The 21396-nt window shown below is 49.2% G+C and overlaps 1 protein-coding gene and 1 long non-coding RNA gene across 4 annotated transcripts in view; both read right to left on the bottom strand.

The window, feature by feature from the left end:
• The window catches only part of LOC126541493 (uncharacterized), a 34984-nt gene extending 19485 nt beyond the window's left edge, over nt 1–15499 (bottom strand). Inside the window, exons 1-2 of one of the 3 annotated variants that reach the window (XM_055076676.2) lie at nt 15320–15499; nt 11589–11648 (exon numbers count right to left, since the gene is read on the bottom strand). In XM_055076676.2, the coding sequence (XP_054932651.1) occupies nt 11589–11631 (43 nt within the window). In that variant the 5' untranslated portion in view covers nt 11632–11648; nt 15320–15499. The remainder of the gene's footprint in view (nt 1–11588; nt 11649–15319) is intronic. The other 2 variants (XM_050188258.3, XM_050188259.3) reach the window with 2 other exon arrangements.
• Nucleotides 15500–18683: 3184 nt separating this feature from the next.
• Nucleotides 18684–20082, bottom strand: LOC126541498 (uncharacterized). Its single transcript, XR_007601658.3, has 2 exons — nt 19790–20082; nt 18684–18879 (listed from the first exon to the last, which is right to left on the bottom strand). It is a non-coding gene; the product is annotated as an uncharacterized lncRNA (long non-coding RNA).
• Between the last annotated feature and the right edge of the window lie 1314 nt (nt 20083–21396).

Here is a 21396-nt window from a genome sequence, read left to right as displayed (position 1 = left end):
TACTTTCTTTGGAGGCTGACGAAAGCTTTGGGTGTAGAGTGCTGGTCCCATCGTCGGACGCCATGCCAGTCGGCCAGCGCAGTCGGATGAAAACAGCTAAAGTAAACAATGCTCTGGCGGTCGTAACTCACTAACTGCACAGATTAAGAAATGATGGAGCCGCGCCACCTAATGCAGACAAACGCCGCCAAGCAAAACAACGCAACGTGCGAGGGGCTCGTATTGTAACAGGTAAACTTCTCGAGCGCGCCTTTCTGCACAATTCAAGAGATGCATTGCGCTGCAAGTGATAGCGGCCACAGGTATTTACCAAAAGGTATTTATCGATAATGATAAAGTAAAATAGAGCTGCTTCATTCTTTTTCGTCACGCGCATTTAAATTTGAATAAGAACTTAATTTTACTTGAATTATTCCAAGTGTGCCTCGTTTTGATTTTTTTTTTTAATGTCTTTCTTTCCCAATCTTTGTTGCCTCCTCACATGGTCGCTCTTCAATCGCTGCTCCGATAACCAGCCTTTCTGATGTGTGTGACAACTTGTTCTGAACCCCTTTTCACCCGGAGCTTCGCGGGCTATTTGGATCGACCTTGCACGAGATGCGACCGAAGGAAAACACTTGCGTTTCTCCGTACAAAAAAAAACAACTCAGATTTAGTGTGACATTTACGGTCCGTTCCGCTCAGATCAGTGTGTGCGCCAAGGTGTGTGGCGATGAACAAAAGGAGAACGAGGTGAAAGTGGGAGCCAACGTTTCGACAAGTGGACTTGTCTTCTGTGTGCGTGGCGCACACATAGCCGCTCGGCCGGAATGCTGAGGTGCGCGTACAGTGCTCAGCGATTAAAACGCGATACCCAGACACAATGGCGGCTAGCACTGTTTCGCGCCACCGTTGGACGCTGAGGAGATGGACTGATGCACCTTTGTGTCACATGAAACCGACAGTCATTTCGACGCATCGGGACGCAATTGGGCCCCTCAGCGATCACCCAGCGCTCACCGTTGGTGCAAAAATCACCGGCCGCCGTAATGTCCGAGTATCGCGTTTCAATCGCTGAGCACTTTGCGCACGGTCCATCCAAATAGGCCGCGAAGCTTCGGGCGAAAAGTGGTTCAGAATGAATTATCAACATCAGCAAGGGTGGTTATGAGAGCAGCAATTCAAGCGCGACTATGTGAGGAGGGAACAAACACTGGGGAAGAAAAAAAAGCGTTTTTATTTAAAGCAAGACAGTTATAAACGAAGAAGAAGAAGAAACTTTAGTAAAGAATAGTCCGGCAGTTCTTGATGTGGTGGCCTCAGGTGACGGCTCGAAGTTCTTGGACTCGAGCGGCATCTTTGGCTTGCCGGACGGCCCAGAGCTGGTCTGCCAGCTCTGAACTTCTGATAGCCGCCTCCCAGCGGCGGCGACGCCTACGGAGAAGGTCCCCGGCGGCTCCCGCATCCGGGGCGGCGTCGGGAAGAACGGAGCTCGAGCCTTCTCCTACTCTGGCAACAGCCGCGATTCTGGACGCGTCGCCAACGGAGCTGCTTTGATTACCGTTGTTGCCGGCACACTCCCAGAGCATGTGTGGCAGCGTTGCTCTGTGTCCGCATGCTTTACACGCGTCTGTTGGATACAGACTCGGATAGCAGTGGTGTAAGATAGCGGGGCTAGGGTAGGTGTGTGTCTGGAGCAAGCGTAATGTTACGGCCTCGTTCCTGTTCAATTTATCGTGCGGTGGCGGGAATGTGCGTCTTTCAAGTCTGTAGTGTTGGGTGAGGTCTCTGAACGTGGTTAGGCGATCGCCCCACGCCCAGTGTGTTTCTTGTTGCTGTGTTTCTGTTGTAGTGTCCCGATCCGGCAGATCCGATGCCCCGCTCTCGGGGGCGGAGGCGGCCACATAATCAGCAGCGGCTCGGCGTGTGAGACCTCGAGCCGTGGCGTGGGCCGCCTCGTTTCCCGCGAGCGGAACATCGGTGTGTGCCGGGGTCCAGAGGAGGAAGACCGTAGAATTTTGGGGTTGCGAGGGCGAGTCGCCGTCGTCAGAAATTTGGAGTATGCGGGCCGCTTCCCGCGAGACACGACCACGCGCGAAGCCGCGGATTGCCGCCTGCGAGTCGCTGATCACGATCGCAGCGTTCGGCACCGCGACGAGTGCTAGGGCTATCGCGGCTTCTTCGGCCGCCTCCGTGTGTCCCGTGGTCACCGTGGCGCTCGCGAGGCACCTACCCGAGCGGTCTACAACCGCTATCGCGTGCGCGCTTCTCCCTCCTCCATATCGCGCCGCGTCTACGTACACCGCCTCGTTGCTGTTACCAAACTTCTTCTGAAGGTCGCTTGCTCGTTTGTTGCGCCTCCCGGCGTGGTGCGTCGGGTGCATGTTTTTGGGAAGCGGCGGGATGATCAGGCGGTCGCGAACAGAGGCGGGAACCACCGTCTTTTCTCCATGCTGAGTGTGGTACGCGATGGTGAGCGACTCGAGGATGCATCGACCTGCCTTTGACCTTGATAATCGTTCGTATTGCGCAATGTCGTGCGCCTCGATTAACTCGTTGAGGGAGTTGTGAACTCCGAGCTCTAGAAAGTTGTCGGTGCTCGCGTTGAGTGGAACGCCTACCGCCCTCTTGAAAGCCTTTCGGATCATGCATTCGACTTTGTTTTTCTCGGACCCGATCCACCTCAGGTAGGGGGCAACATACGTTATTCGGCTTATCGCGTACGCCTGTACGAGACGGATCGCGCACTCTTCACGCATACCATTGCGTCTATTCGTGATGCGACGCAAGATTCGGATCGTGTCATCTACCGAACGACGAAGTATTCGCACCGTCTCTCCGTTATGGCCATTTGCCTGCAGGTGTAACCCTAGGATTCTAATTTTCTCTACGTGCGGTACGGGAGTACCATCTGCCAATGTAATGCGTATTTTGGAATATTCCCGTTCCTCTTCGTGCAGGGTCTTACGACCTCTCCTTGTGGGTTTGTAGAGTAAGAGTTCGGACTTGGTTGCCGAGCACTCGAGGCCCGTTCCACGCAAGTAATTCTGAACCGCATCTACTCCTGCCTGTAGCGTTCGCTCGACGTGACCGTCACATCCTCCTCCAGGAACCCAGAGGGTGATGTCATCCGCGTAGAGACTGTGATGTAATCCTATTTCTGTTAATTTCTCGGGTAGACCGAGTAGAACCAAATTAAATAGTAATGGTGATATGACGGACCCTTGCGGCGTGCCGCACGGACCCGTCTCAAATTCCGGTGATTCCTCGTCGCCGACGACGACGCATGCGCGCCTACCCGTGAGGAAATCTCTAACGTAATTATACATTCTTTGGCCTAGTCCTAATGTTCGAATTGTTTTTAAGATCGCTTCGTGCTTAACATTGTCAAACGCCTTTTTTAATATCTAAGCCTAGAATTGCCTTAGTGGAGCTGGTAGCGTCGTCAACGATCTGGTGTTTAAGCTGAAGCAATACGTCCTGTGCTGAGAGGTTGCGGCGGAATCCTAGCATGGTGTGCGGGAACGCGTCATGATCTTCGAGAAAGTTGGTCACGCGGGTGAGAACTGCGTGTTCCATGACTTTCCCGACGCAAGACGTAAGCGAAATCGGTCTTAGATTATCGAGCGTAACTTGCTTGCCAGGTTTAGGAATCATGATAACGCGCGCCCGTTTCCACGCTTTGGGAAGGGAACCCTCTCGCCAGCACTCATTGACGTAGGCCGCGAGTCGGGAGATTGACTCGTCGTCTAGGTTTCGGAGAGTCTTGTTGGTAACCCGGTCCGGGCCGGGCGCCGATCGAGTGTTGAGTTCAAACAAGACTAACCGAATTTCTGATTCGCTAAATTCCGCGTCCAGTTTCTCGTTTGTGACGCCGTCGTACTCGGCGTGCTGGATGCTTTCGGCCTTCTTAAAGTAACGGTCACGTATTGCGTCGAGGAAGTTATCGCCTTTATAATCTCTTACGAGTCTACGAGTCTTATGGCCTTGAGCGGCCCGAGTCTCCTCCGGATCTAATAGGTGTCTAAAAAGGCGCCAAGCGCTCGCCCCGGTCATCTGCCTCTCGAGGCCGTTGCACGTGTCTTCCCATTGTGCCCTGCATACCTGAAGCGCGTGTTCTTCAATGCCTCTGTCTAACTGTGCTATGCGTTTGCGCAAAGCCTTATTATGTCTTTGGCATTTCCATCTCTTTAGGAGGGCTCGCTTTGCTTCCCACATGTGTAGGAGCCTGCTGTCAATTATTTCGAGGTTCGCCTCGGGCGGAACGTCGCTCGTTGCTGCGCCTACGTCCCTTCTGAGCGTCTCACTCCACTCGTCTATGTCCGTAATCGGCTCGTCGGCTCGCCCCGCTTCTTTTCGCTTCTTGCGGAACGTGTCCCACTTCACGAGTTTGAGCTGACGACCTTTGCCCTCAGGGTTAGTATCCCGACCGCTCGGGCCCGTGCCTATCGTGATCTCGATCAGCGCATGGTCGCTCCCCAAATCTTCCTGGGTATTTTGCCAGTGCGCTGTTGTTACATTTGAAACAAACGCAAGGTCTGGTAACGTATCGGCACTCACGCTGTTACCTCTGCGTGTAGGATCGGCGGGATTCGCGATCAGTGCAAGCCTTTGGTCTTGCGAGTCTTCCCAAAGGTGTTTGCCCTTGGGTGTTTCTCGGGTGTAGCCCCAGGCTCCGTGGGGCGCGTTAAAGTCGCCCGCAACAAGTAGAGGCTCGCCGCCGGAAGCCGCACGCGCGCCCCGCAGTAGGTCCCCGAATCTGTGCTGCAGCGTGGGTTTACTATACACGTTAAGGACGAAGAGTTCTCGGCCGCTCTTAGGAATTAATTCTACGAACACGTGAGGTATATTTACGCAGGCAAGTTCTCGCTGCGCCACAGTGACATTACGTCGAACGAGCACGGCGGCGACCGGCAACGGGCGCGGCGGGGGAGACGGCCGGCGTGGCACCATCGCCCCTGGCCCAGCGCCACCCGCCACGCGGGGTGTAGCCCGTTTCCTTCTTTGCCTGTTCTCCGTCGCGGTCGCGTCTATGGCTTTGTAGCCAGCTAGTTTAACCGGATGGTTTGTCTCCTGTAAAAGGATCACGTCCGGTTTCGTCTCGCGGCTGCGTATGAATTGCTGGAGATTACCCCGCTTCCTCCTGTAGCCCCGGCAGTTCCACTGCCAGATTGTGTATTGTTGTTTCCCAGTGTTAGTGTGCTTCGTTGCGTGTGTAGCCATGGTGATGCCTGTGTTTAATTTAACCCGTCACCATCGAGGCGACTTAGTTGCTGCTGCGGTTGCAGCTGCGGTTGCGTCTCTACGTCTGTGAGCGTGTTTTGCTGCTGCTGATTGTGTTGTTGCTGTCTAGCGTACGGCTTGCTCATTGTTCTGATTGGTCTGCCTGCAGCTGGCGACAGCCTCGTTTCTATGTCGTCTATGCGCGCCAAGTGCGCGGCGAACATTTGTGTTATTTGATCAGAGAGCTTAGCTAGCGCGTTATTGAACATTTCGTTGATATGAGCCGTCTGTCTTGTAAAACGTTCCTCCAGGCTCTTCTCGATGTTGTCTACACGTTTCTGTAGTTTCTCATAACGGCCGCATCCCTGTTTGCTGTCGGGTCTTGCGGGATCTAGTGCGATCCTTTTCGCGGTAACTGGACGATCATCGCGTTCATCCGCCGTCTCCCTCGAGCTGCCCTCATTGTCCGTGTCCATCCCGGCCGGCTCAGGCCGTGATGGAGTCGGTGATCGCGGCGCCGAGGACGGCGGCATCGTCGTTTGACGTTGCGATGGTTGCTGCGGCTGTGGAGCCTCGCCTTTCAATTTGATATTCTCCTCTCTAAGGAGCGCGTTTTCGCGTTTAAGCTCGGCAATTATTGATTCTAATGGCTCTAAACGTTGTTTTAGGACTCGCTCTATCGCTCGCTCGAGCTCGTTCCCACCGCCGCCGCCGACAGCGGGCCCGCCAGAGCGGCCCGCCGAAGCGCCTCCGCCGCCGGGAGAAGCGGCGACAGCCGCCCAGCTCACCTGTTGCCCAGTGCTCCTGTGACCTTGCTGCTGCCACGGCTGCTGCTGCTGACTTTGTTGGTTGATGTGGCCCACAGCTGCGGTGCTCGGACCGCCCCCACCGCGCGTCATCGACGTGCTTCTCGGCCTCTGTGCTCGGTTGCGAGAGCGGGATCGAGATCGGTATTCCCCGCACCGCCCTTCCCGCCGCGGCTAGTCGAGCGTCCTCTTCGGTTGTCGGTGACTGAATGACGGTCTATCTTTGGAAAATTGAGGTAGTAGCCGGCGTTGCCATTACAGTCGCTGCTGCTGTTGTAACCGCTGCCGTACGTTGTGGCTGCTTCTTCCTCTTGTCTTTTTCGCTCTAGTTGGCGACGCTTGACTATGTATGGGGTCTTGTATCTCGCCTTGCACCTGCGGTCTCCCGTGAAGTGTCCCTTGCCGCACAGTCGACACTGCGGCTCGCATTGATGGTCAGGCGACGGATTGTTGCGTCCGCATCCACGGCAAATCTTGTCATTGGGATTGGGGCACACGTCGGCGCGGTGTCCCAGCCTTCCGCACTCGTAGCACACGTCAATCTGCTTCCTGTAGAGGGAGCATCTGACGAGCATAGGTCCGTAATATACGTATCTCGGTACGTGGAATCCGTCGAACAAAACGATTATGTTGTCCGTGTTGCTCATGCGTTTCGCGTGCAGCACTCCGGGGTTGCGCTGCGTCACTAGATTAGCGACGACGTCTGCCGGGCTCTCGCTCTTGGAAATGTTCCTAATCAGGCCCTTGGAAGTGTTCTCCGGGGCGGCTTGATAGGTATTCGCCTCAAACTCTCGGTCTCCGATGCAAAGCTTGCTAATGGCTCCGTAGCGTTTGGCTCTCTCTTCAGACGGTGTGCTGAGCACCACCACGTTCTGTTTAACGTTGAGGCAGATGCTATCTTCCCCGGCCGCTTCTCTGCCTACACCCGCCGCGTTACGTAGGCAGCAGTAAATGCGATCCGTCCCGTAATCGCGCACGTTGAAGCCGCCTCGGGGGCGTACGACGATTTTGTAATCGTCCGGCGGTAACTCTGGCATTCGGCTTGCCATGGCAACCTGCTGCGCTTGACGGGCGTACTTCCTTTTGTACTGCGCTGTGGTGACTCCCGTAGTCGATGTGGCTACCGTCCGTCGCTGCATGTGCACATGCTGGTTATGCGCCGACTCGCTCGCACCGTCGGCCTGTTTCTTCCTCTTGACATCGCACCACCCCGCTCCCTCGCCTAAATCTTCCGGCCTAATATCTGTTCCTTCTACCTGGACAACTTCCATTTAACGTCAGGAAAGGCCTGGCACTTTGCACGGTAGGCTTGGCACGCCCCGCCGCCGCGGCGGCCGGGAAATAGTGGCCTACGTGGAGATAGGCTTAGCTCGTCCCGCCTGCGTGGCGGGACAAAAGGCGCTGCTTAACGGCCAGAAGATGGGCCCACCTGGCGAAACTTGGTGTCGGGGGAGTCCTGAAGAGTCCGCCGATCGCTGGTAAGAAGAAGAATCACGAGAAGCTCGATAATCCACCAAAAACATAGGAAAATAGAGGAGCCGACACGAAGCACGCCTGCACTCCGTGGTCTTCTTCTTCCATCTTCCATCTTCCTTCTTCCATAAACGAAAATAAAATTTATCATCAAATTTATATTTGCGTGCCGAGTAAAGAGACAACTCTATTTTCTTTGATTATTATTAATAAATACCTTTTTACAACGCCTATCGTTGACACCGCTATCACTAGCAATGAAAAGCAGCTCTTGAAGGGTGCAGAAAGGCGCACACGTAAAGTTGGCCTGTTACAATACGAAGCTGCTGTGCTAGCAGCTGATGCCAGAAGGCTGATCTGGCTCGGGCAGATCCGTGTGGGCCCAGCGGGATGGTTCGTCCACTTGGCTTCGTCGTTATTGCAGTCAGACGCAATGTACGTCCATGGAAATATAAGCTTCAAAGTGTAGGCCGCGCGTATACACCATCGACACCAAGACAGCACGACGGTGCTTGCTGGCGCTGTATCAGCTTCAGTTTGAAAAGTGGTTGCTTCGACTTCATAAGGGCATTATTTAACACGCCATACTATATCTATCGAGCCACAGCTCTGACAGGAAGTCATTTCTTGTTCCTACTGCGGCACACAAGACTTAGCACTTTCGGTGTCCACGCGAAACCGATACAGAGTGAAACGGATACGTGCAATGAAGCTTAGACTTCAGATTGTGTCGATCAAAATACTTTTTTTAGAACCGTCGCTTTTAGCGAGTTATACCCCCCACTTTTCCGTATCGGGTATTTGGATTTCTAGCCCTTCTCGTGGGCCGATCACGAATATAGTAGAGTAAGAACGTGGGCTGATCCCGAAAATAGTGTAGCAAAAAAAAAAAACATGGACCAGTCCGACGCTCCTCCTACTCCCTTCAGGAGAGGGGTGACGCGATAGAGTGCCGTGCGCAGTTACTCCGCCCCATTCTCATCCCCAACTTGCTCTTTGATCTACTTCAACTGGAGGTTAAATAGCTTTCCGACTCTTTTGGACGATGTATACCCGTAGGCGTTAATTATCTATGGTAGAACTATGTTTGTGCTTGAGGAGTTACAGCCGCACAGCCCTTGCGGCATCGAAAAACACTCTTGATACTAGGAGCGTGCGAATAGAGATTTTTGAGACCGAATCGAGTACGAATCGAATATATACCTTCCGTATAGTTTTCCATTAATTAATAGCCGTAATATAATCACAAGTAATATAAAACGATGCTCACGAAGCACAAATTCACTAGGAGCAAACAAGTAGTTTCTTCGTATGCACAGGGTTCTTCAGAGGAATCGAGTGATCGCTGTACAACTTCCAATGTATGGCTATCTAAGGGACGTAGCCTGCTCCCCTATGCAAGTTGTCATGTTTTGTGCGCGTATTATACTAAACTAAAAAGGAAGAAACACTAATTAACTTCCGAATTAATTTTGGGCACACACTACAACTTACGAACTATAGTTTCACCAGTTTCAAGATACTCATTTCCAATGTCATATCATGAGAAGCCAACAAACACTGACACCAAGGACAACATAGTGACACATAAATACCCAAGAAAGTGGATGGGGAAACAGCGCCGCGGTAGCTCAATTGGTAGAGCATCGCACGCGAAATGCGAAGGTTGTGGGTTCGGTTCCCACCTGCGGTAAGTTGTTTTTTCATCCACTTTAATTTCCATTAACTTATCGTTTCTCCATTTCATTTATTAAGCACAAGTAATTTCCCCTATGTTGTCCTTGGTGTCAGTGTTTGTTGGCTTCTCATGATATGATTAATAAAAATCGGGCCCCTCGGTTAACCCCCTTTCTTCTCGTTCATTTCCAATGTGCGCGTCAAATTACATTAGCGTTCCAGTTACTTTCGTGCTTCACTGCATAAAATAGCTTTTTGTGAAAGAAAGGTTGAACCGTTTATTTTTACCGCTAGTTTGAAGGCGCATATCTAGAAATCCATGCCATCCTCAAAATTCGTTCCCAAGTGATTATGCCTTGCAACCTCACCGGCTACACTAAAATTCATAAGTTGCAATACGTGCCGTAGAGTAATTAAGAAGTTACATAGTAAATTTGAACAGAAAGAAAGGTTGAACAGTTCATTTTTACCGCTAGTTTGAAGGCGCATATCTAGAAATCCATGCCATCCTCAAAATTCGTTCCCAAGTGATTATGCCTTGCAACCTCACCGGCTACACTACAATTCATAAATTGCAATATGTGCCGTAGAGTAATTACTTAAGAAGTTACATAGTAAATTTTCAGCAATTAGTTGATGTCTTTTGATTTCTCGTGCAAATTATGTCGGCCTCTGAATAATCCGCCTCAAGGATTATAATTATGCTATCTGCCACAGGTGCTTTTTAAACACTCCATGAAACTTAGATATGATCACCCCGTATATGCAGTGCACCGCATAAGATGCCATATGCTGCACAGCGACTACACGTGATGTCATGTACGCCATATTGCCCTATATTCACAGCTTCCACAGCGCTGTTCGTAATTAGCGGATGGAGATCACGCTCAGATATTGACCGTGCTGGCTATAGCGAGCCCGATGACGTCAGTAAACACCCCCATCGGCATACATTGCAGCAATACGTCCAACTACAGCATTACTACATCTCTTAAAAGTCCATAGATACATTACAATTAAAGAACAAAACCAAAAGAAAGAAACCTACGCAAGACAACCTTGCCAATGGTTCTTTTTCACCAAACTCCTATGCGTGTCGGACGAATTTTTGCGTGCCGTTAATGACCATAGAATATACGTGAACATGGCCTAAGAAAGCTTTCTTGATCGTTACTGCAAATAGTGCATACGAGCACGAATGTATGAAACGTGAGCAGCGAAGAGACCAAAGGACGCACGTGGTGAAACTATCGGTGCCGTGAACATTAGTAAAATGCAGCTGTGTGTTAATGAGCCTTCGATTGTCCCTATCAAAAATGGTGATTAGGCTCCAGGAGGGAGCCAACAGAGTGTGCGACGCGATAATTATACCGATAAGTTCGTTTGCCAACAAGGGTTCCTTAAGTGCTCGTAGTTGTGTGCAGTTACTTCATGACACGTGCGTATGTCTTCACAGCGGAGGGTGTGACGACCGACAAAGGAAGAAAGGGAACAAGCAGTCGCAGAAATGGTAGTAGTAAAACTGGCGTTATTCGCAATATTTGTGCCTGCCCGAGCTATCGCGCCTTGTGTGTGAAGTACAGTTTTCGTCAAGAGTTTTCAAGCTACCCCGTGAGTAACAAGTTGTCTCGCCCGAACGAGTTGCAAAACTTCTGTAGCACACGTCACACTGTGACGTGTGCTACACGTGACCTTTTTAAAATTTTGTTCGTGAGAGCCATGAAATCCTTACAGGGTACACAATATAAGGCCCGAAGTCAGGCTGATTCAGCCACAGGCTCAGCGGCTTGGGAACCTTGCGAGTTTACTTAACTAAAAGTGTAGAAAAAAAGACCTTGGTGGCTCCCACGGCCTCGTTTCGTTTTGAAGCTCACGATAACAGCGTGAGCAAAACTTGAAGATCATCGCAGCAGACAAAACATTGAATTTTTGTTCTGCGTGGATTGCTGCTATGGTCCTAGGGCACAAATTAATCTCGACCTCAAGCGGCATTTCTACGCTGCGACAAAAAAAAAATGGCTGCAGCTGTGGCCTCTAAACATCTGTTCTGCCAAGCCGCTACGTGAGTGTGTGACGCTGTCGAGCGGCCATGCGTCGAGTCGCATGCTGCAACGTGGGCACTTCGGTTACTTGGACAGCATTGAGGACAGTATTAGCAACTTGAAACTGCTGACGGTCACATTGAACACCGCAGCAAGAATAACAGAAGACTCGATACACGCGCAAACGCTCGTTGTCTCACGTCTTCTGCACACCATGTTTTCCTTAATTGTGCTCTAAGCACGACGACTAGGTAGCAGTTAGTCAGATCAAACACATTGTTAAACCTCTGAATGCCTCGACCGGACGTTGCTCGCCTCGCGCCTAGAAGGCACGTCACATCAAGTACTTGCTTGTTGAGCACCTCTATAGGGTAGAGTATTTGCTCACCAGTGGCCGCTGCGGCGAGGAGTAGGAGCCAGCGAAACGCCATCGTTGTTGGCGTCAAACCTGCCGGAGAAGATGTGTGTCAAGAAGTGAACATAGATGCCTTTTCAGTCATGTCGGACACGCCATATTCTTTAGGCAATAACTGTTTTTAACTCTTTCGTTACCGCGCCTATAGAAATCGATCAATTTGATCTGCAGCATTTTTTAAGCGTTGTTAAACATTACAATATGAATTCTACTAGCAACACCACACACCGTCTGTAACGACGACTGAACTGAACTATTTGTCAGGCTTGACAATTTTCGGCAGATTGGGAAATCTGGAAAAATAAAACTTCGACCGGAGGTACCATCGAAACTAGCCTCCAGGGATCCTAGCAGACGCAATATTTCCGCTTTGATCGACTCGGTAACGTAATTTAAATGACAGTAACATTGAAGACAGACAAGCTTCTCGTGGGTTGTCAATTTTCTGATCCGGCACACAGACCGTTTTATCGATGTCTCGAACTACGGTACAGGCACATGAGTGCGTGTTATTTTGATAACTGCTTTCGCCTAATATCAAGTGCAACAGCGCATGTGCAAATTTATTCAACAGCGCGTGTGCAAATTGTTACGAGCAATCTTTCCTGTCGTGTGTAGTTTTCACTCACAGGAACGCACAGTCGATGTCAGACCAGCCTTACGAAGCTTGAATAGCTGCCTAATCTTAGATTTTGGGCACTGCCTGTGTGAGCACCCTTACTTGTCACTGTACCATATCATGCAACTCTCCGCATTACTGTACAGCACTGTACAGGAACTGAACACAACACGTGAAGGCTCCAGTGCTAGTTGGGCACACACTGGACCACCATGCTTGCACAGTATAAAGCTGATAGAAGCCAATGATCAAGTACGAGAATGCTTCTACATGCTCCCTGACCTGAAAACCATTGCTTCACGAGCCTAAAGAATGCACTAGAAACCGAACCAGGCACGTGCTGCTATGAGTGAAGACAAACGTTCCCTGTACCATAGGAACTTACTCGTTTTCGCATTGCGAAGCTACTGCTTTCCCGCATAGCATGCGCTTCCCCGCATAGCATGCGCTTCCCCATGGCTAGTATCAGCGCCAAAATATCTTCATGTCCTTGCGGGATCGAATTTACAAAATTTGGGAACTAGGAACCAGATGCACATTTTATATATTTTAGATTTCTTTTTACTCTCATTGCTTGTACTAAAACTAGCAAATTATTACTTTCATTCGTGTTCCTTGAGGTGCTTCTTTGAAGTTGCTCATAATTCTAAAAATTAAATTATAGGGTTTTACGTGCCAAAACCACTTTCTGATTATGAGGCCCGCCGTAGTGGAGGACTCTTGAAATTTCGACCACCTGAGGTTATTTAACGTGCACCTAAATCAAAGTACACGAGGGTTTTCGCATTTCGCATAAGAATTCTTAAAACTCTCGGAGCAACCATACTGCTATACGTCCATATAATACACTAGTGATCAGGTTAGAATTCTGTGTATCGCAGTTGACGTTGTAACTCCTACGTCTTGAAGTGAAATAGCTCACTGGAAGCATTTTTGGCATGAAAGGAATGAAGCTGCTAATTTTGTAGGCGAAACACTTTTTGCTCGAGATTTACACGCTCCGCTGCCCAGCTCCTGCCAGACCCGGCGGTGATAAACTATCAGTTGGCATGTGGCGACAGCATGGTCGGCAGCTGAGCGTTCTTTTAAATTCTGGGTCGTTTTACGTGCCAGAACCACGATTTGGTTATGAGGTGCGCTGTAGTGGGGGTTATGTGGTACGCTGTAGTAGGGTTTATGTGGTACGCTGTAGTAGGGTTTATGTGGTACGCTGTAGTAGGGTTTATGTGGTACGCTGTAGTAGGGTTTATGTGGTACGCTGTAGTAGGGTTTATGTGGTACGCTGTAGTAGGGTTTATGTGGTACGCTGTAGGGGGGGGTTATGTGGTACGCTGTAGTGGGGGTTATGTGGTACGCTGTAGTGGGGGTTATGTGGTACGCTGTAGTGGGGGTTATGTGGTACGCTGTAGTGGGGGACTCCGGAATAATTTCGACACCCAGGGGATCTTTAACGTGCCTCCAGTGTACAGTGCCGTCCACTGCTGTGTAGAGCGCGCGAACGGTCGGCTTTGCTCTGCGAGACGACACCTGGCGACGATTGGTGGGTCTGAGACAGCGTGCACAGGAGCATGCGCGGCCTAATAAAAGTGAAAACTTGCGCGTGTTGCGTTTGACGAGAGGATGTGTTCGTAAGCGCCTTTCTTATCTCGAAAAGTCCGTGAGCACGCTTCGTTCATTGCGAAAGGACCGGCGCGCTCAGCCCATACACTTCATTCTATGACATTTGCCGTATAGCGCAAGAGCCCTCAGACAGAGTAAAGACTAGGGTAAACAAAGGCGCTTTTCAACGTCGCCACTCGTCAAAAACGGGTCATAGTGTGTATTAGGCCGCGCGTGCTCCTGGGCACACTATCTCGCATCCAGCAACTGCTGGCAGGTGTCGCCCTGCAAAGCAGGGCCGCCGCTCGCGCGTTCTACACAGCAGTGGAAGGCACTGTGCGGGAGACGGGTGTTCTTGCATTTCGCCCCCATAGAAATGCGGCCGCCGCCACCGGGACTTGATCCCTCAACCTGGCTCTTAACAGTGCAACACCATAGCCACTAAGCCATCGCGGCGGGTGCAGCTCGGCGGGATCAACGCAAGATCTGAAAAGCGCGTTGTCATCTGACGCCGTGTACGCGAGCCAAAACGGTGACTTTGTCCTTCGTGTAAATCTATCGATTAGAATACGCAGTGGGGACACCGTGTTATTGTGCTGTTGCATTTCCCAAGGCAGAGTTGCATGCTTCGGGGCAAATTAGCAATGACCTTCAAACACCTATGCGGAAATTCTGGGAGAAGGCACGTAAATCTTTAAAAAAACGAAACATAAAACTTTCCTTGAGGAAAGAAAGCGATGAGGAAAATAAAAGGCAGGGTAAAAAATGGGTCACTCTAGTCACCATACCTTAACCCTAGCTAATCATACTCCCAAGACTGATTTCAGGCCAGTGGCTTCGAAATATTTTGCAAGGGGCAATCACGTATGTATACGTGTTCCGTCTTAAGTGAATCAGAGCGGAGCACGTACAGAACCACGCAAGTGCAGGCTAGTGTCGAAGCTCGTTGACAAATTTGTACCATTTCCGCTGTTCCCTTCCGAAGGGAATGCACGTATGTGTTCCTGCCGTAAAAAGGCAATGCGCGAGGCCAACTTACAAAACAAAGAACACTTTATAGGCTTTGTCACAGTTTCAACGGCGCGACAACTCATGCAGAAGTTGGGTCGCTGCAGTAAAAAAATAAGGTGTTCACGTCAGCAACACAGAATCAAGACGGTACACGTCTTAAGTTCCAGTGGGCGTGCGTTACTTTAGATCTTCCGCCACAGCTTCAGTAATAAATTTGCGGCTATAGGCGCGTGTAATGCAAGTTAAGCTGCAGTTGACTAAGCCAACGCATCTGTTGCTTGCCTGGTATTAGAGGAGAAACTGAGCTATGAACCGGCTTCGCTCTGTCCTGTTGCTTTTCTCGCCCTGTGTGGAGTGCTCCTCTTCGAGCGCGGATTCGCGAAGTGTTCTGAAGTGTAAGCTCGTAAGGCACCTATGTGCCCGCGCACCGCTTAGTGTAGCCGGTGTCATTAAATGATCGGACGGCTGGACTTACCTTGCAGTCCGAAGTGCTCTGTGCTTGGTGACAGCTAGCCCGTCTTGTGCCACTCACAGTAGCTTTTGACGAAAGTGGGCGTCACATGCAGACGTCGCACGTGCGCAGATGACGTTGATCGACGAGAACCATTATCTAGCCAATACGCGTTTTTTTTTTATAGTGATCCCGACGATAGCGTCCGGCTAAATTTTTCTAGATGAATTATCTTTATCTCTGTCAGCGTAAACAAGCAAAGCATGTCGTATAAGATTTCGCATCTGTGGAAACTGACTTGAAGCGCTTGAAGTGACGTTGCATGCGATGGAGCTAGTGGCGCGTGCTCAAAGCGTGCTCAAATAAGCGAGCCTGGACAAAAAATGCTGGCTCTCGCGTAACTGAGAGTAGATGCAAGCATGAAATGGCTACCGGCAAACCAGATCGGTTGGAGATGATACTAGCCACAATCTTAAAGTGGGCGCAGTGCGTGTTCGCAGCGGCACACCCCACCGCACCGCACCTACCACGCCATATTGTGCACTGGTCCATATGGGCGCCATAGTTTGCTATCACAGACAAAGCCTCATTGCCAGTCTCGTTTCGGCCAAACAGCCATTCGCGGCTCGCCGTACCCGCCGCGTAACTCAAGGACCGCTGGCGTTGAAAAGAGCGCAGGCAACCGTTTCTCAGCGTCAAAAGACGATAATAAAGTGTATAGTGCCCTGTATCTGCCTGTTGAACCTCGCTATTGGAAATGACAAATAAAACTCCAGCATGCTAGAAGTTACAATTTGAGTGATATTGTGAACAAACATTAGGAAGCACTCGGAAGCAACATTTTTTAAGCTTTTTTGGGGCAGTAACTAGGTATGTTATGCGGTCCTGTACGAAGGGTTGGGGGCCAAAGGCCGCATTTTCATACGTTTTGACTGGTTGCCCGGATGGTCTTGTTTTGTTCTCGAAACGACGCCCGGATGTTCTCGTTCCATTCCCGTTTTGAGTGCCCGCATAACGGCTCAGGATTTTGGCTCAAGGTCTCTCGAAGGTCGCCGACAACGGGAGCTAAAAGCATGTGATGCTTAATACTACCGGGAGAGAAGGTATTGCCCACGTGCGTTTATGTTGTGTTTTGATCGTGCGCATTGGTTGTGCCGCTTGGTTATCGATTTTCGTGCAGCAACACACTGGCAGATATATGCGGGGTGATCATTTTTAAGCTTTGTACAATTCTTAAAGATCGCTCGTTCTGGTGATTAGCTGAATATGTGCTTCAATTCCTTGTGCTAGTAATTTCCGCCTCTTCGAATACTCCAGCTCAATGACAAGGTTTGTACTGTCTGCCGCAAGCGATTTTCGAAAATTAAGTAAATCTTTAAAACGATCATCACCCTTTTGCCTTATCTAGAGTAGCTGGGCCCGTCATATCAGTTTGAACGCATGCTCCGAGTCGATTGTAGCGCTTTCTAGAAAGCACTTGGTCGCCAGCGCTGCGTGGAAAATGTTCGCCGACGGATGTGTAAATAACGAACCGGTGAGTACGGTAGCATTCGATCGACGGACGCCAATTGCGCTTGCCCTCATTCACCGATGCCGAATTATTGTTTGATTTGCTTTTGGGCACAAGTTCACCCAACGAACTGTTACAGCTTATCGTTTGACTTTGCCCCGCTGTGTTCTAGCATGGGCACCGTCACCACTACGTGGCAATAATGTAAGGGTGCGAAAGCTGGCATATCTCGATAACAACTTCTATTCTAAGTACACACGTCGTCGCGCGAGAGCCAGTGGGAAATCGTAACAAGACGAAATGCTAACGCCGAAATGCTTTTTTTTTTGTTCTAGCCTAATTTGCCCCTCTACTCCGGTATCATTTTGTCTCCTCTTCCTGTTCTCGATAGCAAGATATCAACGACATTCAATGTGTTTGTTTCCGTCTCCAGGTGGTTTGAAACTTCAACGGTGGTAGTGTGACGTCTCGGCTACAAGTTGTCTGACTCTTGTTGAAAAAAAGGAGAGAGAACTTTGATGTTGGCGCTTGATCCGGAGGTACACGTCAACCCCAGTTGACCGCTGAGGTTTGTAGACTACACCAATTCGCATGTCACTTTCTGAGCTTGTCATATTGGTTACGGGGCTGTGCCGCATGGTGAACATATGTGAGGTCCGTGCAGATGTAAACGGCCACTTTGCAGTGTTGGTCAGACGTTGACGAGTTGATGAAATCGTTGCCAGATAGTGTAATGAAACTGAGAGGGCTTGGGTTGGAAGCCGGTTCCTGAAAACGCATTGATGTAAGGATAAAATACGAGACATGATGCCTCTAATATCCCACTGCAGGTACATAGACGAAGTTTTCAATTCTGTCTCAAATGACTCGCATTTCGATGGGGGCAGAAGGCGAAAACACCCGCATATTTAACTTTAGGTACACGTTAAAGAACCCCAGGTTGTCCAAATTTCCGGTGTCCCCCACTACGACGTGCCTCATGATCAGAAAGTGGTTTTGGCATGCAAAACCCTATAATTTTTAATTTTGCCCCAAATGATGACAACAGGCGAACCATGATCCCTACTGAAGGCTTGAAAGTATTGGGTGTAGGGAGTCCAGTATTTTTAAGGCGCCAGTTTTTATCTTGCTGACAGCGGCACTATACCGAACGTATTACAGAGCATATAGTGAGTCGTACAGTTTTTAGCATTATAAAGACAGTCTACAATCTTGGGCAAACATTTCCAGGAGACAACGTGAGTGAACATGTTGCTCTTGGTCCGTATGGAATGCGATTAGAAAAAAATTTGGTACACTGAAATTGTTGACGACGTGAAAAAAATATGCCTTTGTTAATCCTCAGAACGTTGCAGCGCTAAGGATTAACTGCAAGTCACGTTTCACGGTACTTAGTCCGATTCTCGTCGCAACGCCTGTCTTTGTCCCTCTCTATTTGCTGCTCCGATATACGACCAAAAGTACTTCATTGACGTGAAATATTTTGCCAGAAGCTGGCACACGAAGGAAAGCGGTAGGTATTCTGTAATCACTCGGCAGTCTCGCTCGATGTCGTCTCCTGGGGGCGTACGTATAAGCGTCCAAGTTTTACCGATGCTGCAACTGCGCGAGCACGGCTGAAGAATGTATATACAAGTATTTACAACATCATCAGGGAATAAAAGGGCACGACTGTCAGGTTATAGCAAGCCAACAAGAAAAGCTAGGACTTCACATGCTAGATGCCACAATGAGAACCGGTACTCCTTTAAACTGTGAGCCGTTCAAGAAACAACGCTGCCTTGGTAGGCCAGGCCAGATACTCTAGGCACTAGACCAGGCAGTGGGTCGCGGTAACTTGATAACGCACATATCACATCTTTAACATAGGATAGAGAGTTTCCTTTTTTAACAAATAATTTATTGGGTACTATAATCACCTAATGTTTTATTCTGGTAGCTTCCAGGCATCTGACGCTTGTGTGATGGCACTTTGTCGAATCTTTGTCTTCAGAGGCTCCCATTCTTCGTGGTGCGCAAGGCCCGGTGCTTTTCTAGTAGAAGCATATTGGACGTTCAGCGTTCGCTTTTGTTCCTGTAATGATATATAACAGCAGATAAATGATAACTATTTGTCAGTGAATATCCTGTCAATGTCAAGCGAATCGCTTGCAAAAACAGAAAAAAAATCAGACTTTAATGATAAACTAGACTGCATGGACTTTGACCTTTAGGAGAATGCATCATTGTGGTCTGCGCCACTACTACTTATTTTGCAACGAATGAATCAATGACATTACAATTTATCCACAAATAGGATCCCAAACTGCATACAGCATCGGTACGCATGGTTTGTTTTGGTTTGCTGTACTTCATTCCTGGCAAAATAAAAAAGGTGCGATCCCCATAAGGGCAAGAATACACAACTACACCACTGCAAGTCCTCGCCTTCATTCTTGTTAAACCTTTCATGCCAAGAAAACGCCGTAGTGAACCAAAGGCAGGCACTCATGTACTATCACCGAACCCCAGCTGAAAAGTCTTTTGAACTATAGGCGCACGAGTCGGCTCTTTCATTGGCTACGAGTACTTGAAATACAATCATCTCGTTCACTAGCTTACAGGTTGCTCATCCCTCAGTGCAGACAACGTCTCCGCTGCAGTGAATTCAGCCCACAGAAGCGTGTTCAACGTGGAAGCGTACTGTGAAATTGACTCTGACGAGAGCATTTGAAGTGTCGCAATTCATTTAGCTCATTTGCCCCAGATCCACAGCATCTAGATTCACCCTTCATCTCAGACGGTTATCGAAGCCAAGGACGTTCACCCAAACACTAAACGCCTATGGTATGATAATCGTAATAAGTAAACAAATTAACAAATATCATTTTCGTAGATTGATGTATAAATTAACCTGCTTTCAATCAGTTGGTAAATGAGCCATCTGATCGCCAACGAGCGTGAACCACGACATGTGGGAGACGAAATATGGTCCGTGCACTTACGTGAAGAGTTAGAGGTGGCAGCTTCCATGTCAAGAACGTGAAGAGACGCAAAATAGCAAGGCTGGGAAAGCCATGATGACTACAGGCCCAAGTTAGCGCAGAATTCGCTCAGCGGCTGGCTCTCACCCAGAACGTAGGCGTCCATGGCGTCTGCTGGCGAGTATTGGCCGCTCGTGCGTGCAGAAGAGTGTCGTGCAGCGCGAATGGCTGGGACGGTGGCGAAAATCGCGTCCCACGACAGCTTATATGTGGAACTCTGCACTGCATGAAGGCGCCCGTTGACATTCAAGAGATAACGACGACGCCACTGCAGAGCGTCAGTGCAGCTGTACTGAATAGAAAATGTCGACGTTGCATGAGAGCGTTTGTTCCCGACTTTCAAGCGCACTTGAGAAATGGAACAAATCGTATATTTTCAAGTGCTGTGTATGTGCCTTCGACGAATCTTATTCAGCATGCGCAAAGCACTTCTGCAGTGTAATCTCTCTCTTTCTGCCTATTTAGCTATCCGATGCTCCCGATGTCTGGTCGTACGATTCCAAGAAGCACGTCTCAAGTATTAGCGTGCACAGATAGCGGATGATTTGTAGCGGTTGTAAGGGAACATGTTACTTTCTTTTTTTGCTCCATCACAAAAAGAAATGCAGTGGCTCCCATTCCAAATGCATGACCGATTGAAAATGTTAAAACGAGCCGTAACGACTGACTTACGTTATAACGAGAAAAATTTAAGAACTCCGTCTGAGCCTAGCTACAGTATGCAATTAATTATCCACTAGGAATGGTACTATTTATATGGCACACACTGCGATGGCTCAGTGGCTGTGACGTCCTGCTCTGATCACGTGATCGTGGTTATGCTTCGCAGTCACGGCAGCTGCCTTCCGATGTAGGTGAAATGCAAAAAAACTTATTGCTGTATTCTTTGGGGAATTTTTTTTTTATTACTTTCTGTGGTTTTGCGTGCCAAAATTGCGATTTGATTATGAGGCGCGTCGTAGGGAAGGATTCCGGAATAATTTTGACCACCTGGGGTTCTTTAACGTGCCCCTAATGCACGAGACACGGGCGGTTATGCATTTCGCCTCCATGGAAATGTGACCGCCGTGGTCGGGATTTGATCCCACGACCTCGGGCTTTGCAGCGCAACACCAAACATACTAAGCAACCACGGCAGGTATAAAATAGATGAGTGTCCATATTTCTGCTTACATCACACAAAATGGATCTAAGCTAAGAAATTATACAAACGCCAGTGTTCTTTCAGACCTAGTTTCACACATCCTTATTCGTACATTCAACACATGGTAAACCTAAATTACAAGGCAACGAACTGTTGACAAATAAATATTTACGTATGACGAACACGCCGCCATTCTCATCCAGGTAAGTTTTTCGCGAAAGATAATTTTACTTTCTTTCAACTTTCTTAATTTCATTCGTCTTTCTTAAGAGCTGCAACAGGTCCCATGGAATCGATACTATATGCGCTCGCTGAGAGGCAGCTGCGCTAATATTGTATCGAGAGTCTTTCCGCGCCAAGGTAAAGTGGGCGGCACCCTCCAAGGGCACCTGTACTTCGAGACATATCGCTCCTCGAATGAATA

The sequence above is a fragment of the Dermacentor andersoni genome, chromosome 2 (assembly GCF_023375885.2).
Source record: "Dermacentor andersoni chromosome 2, qqDerAnde1_hic_scaffold, whole genome shotgun sequence".
NCBI classification, from domain to species: Eukaryota; Metazoa; Arthropoda; class Arachnida; order Ixodida; family Ixodidae; genus Dermacentor; species Dermacentor andersoni.
This window is presented reverse-complemented; position numbering and strand designations above follow the sequence as displayed.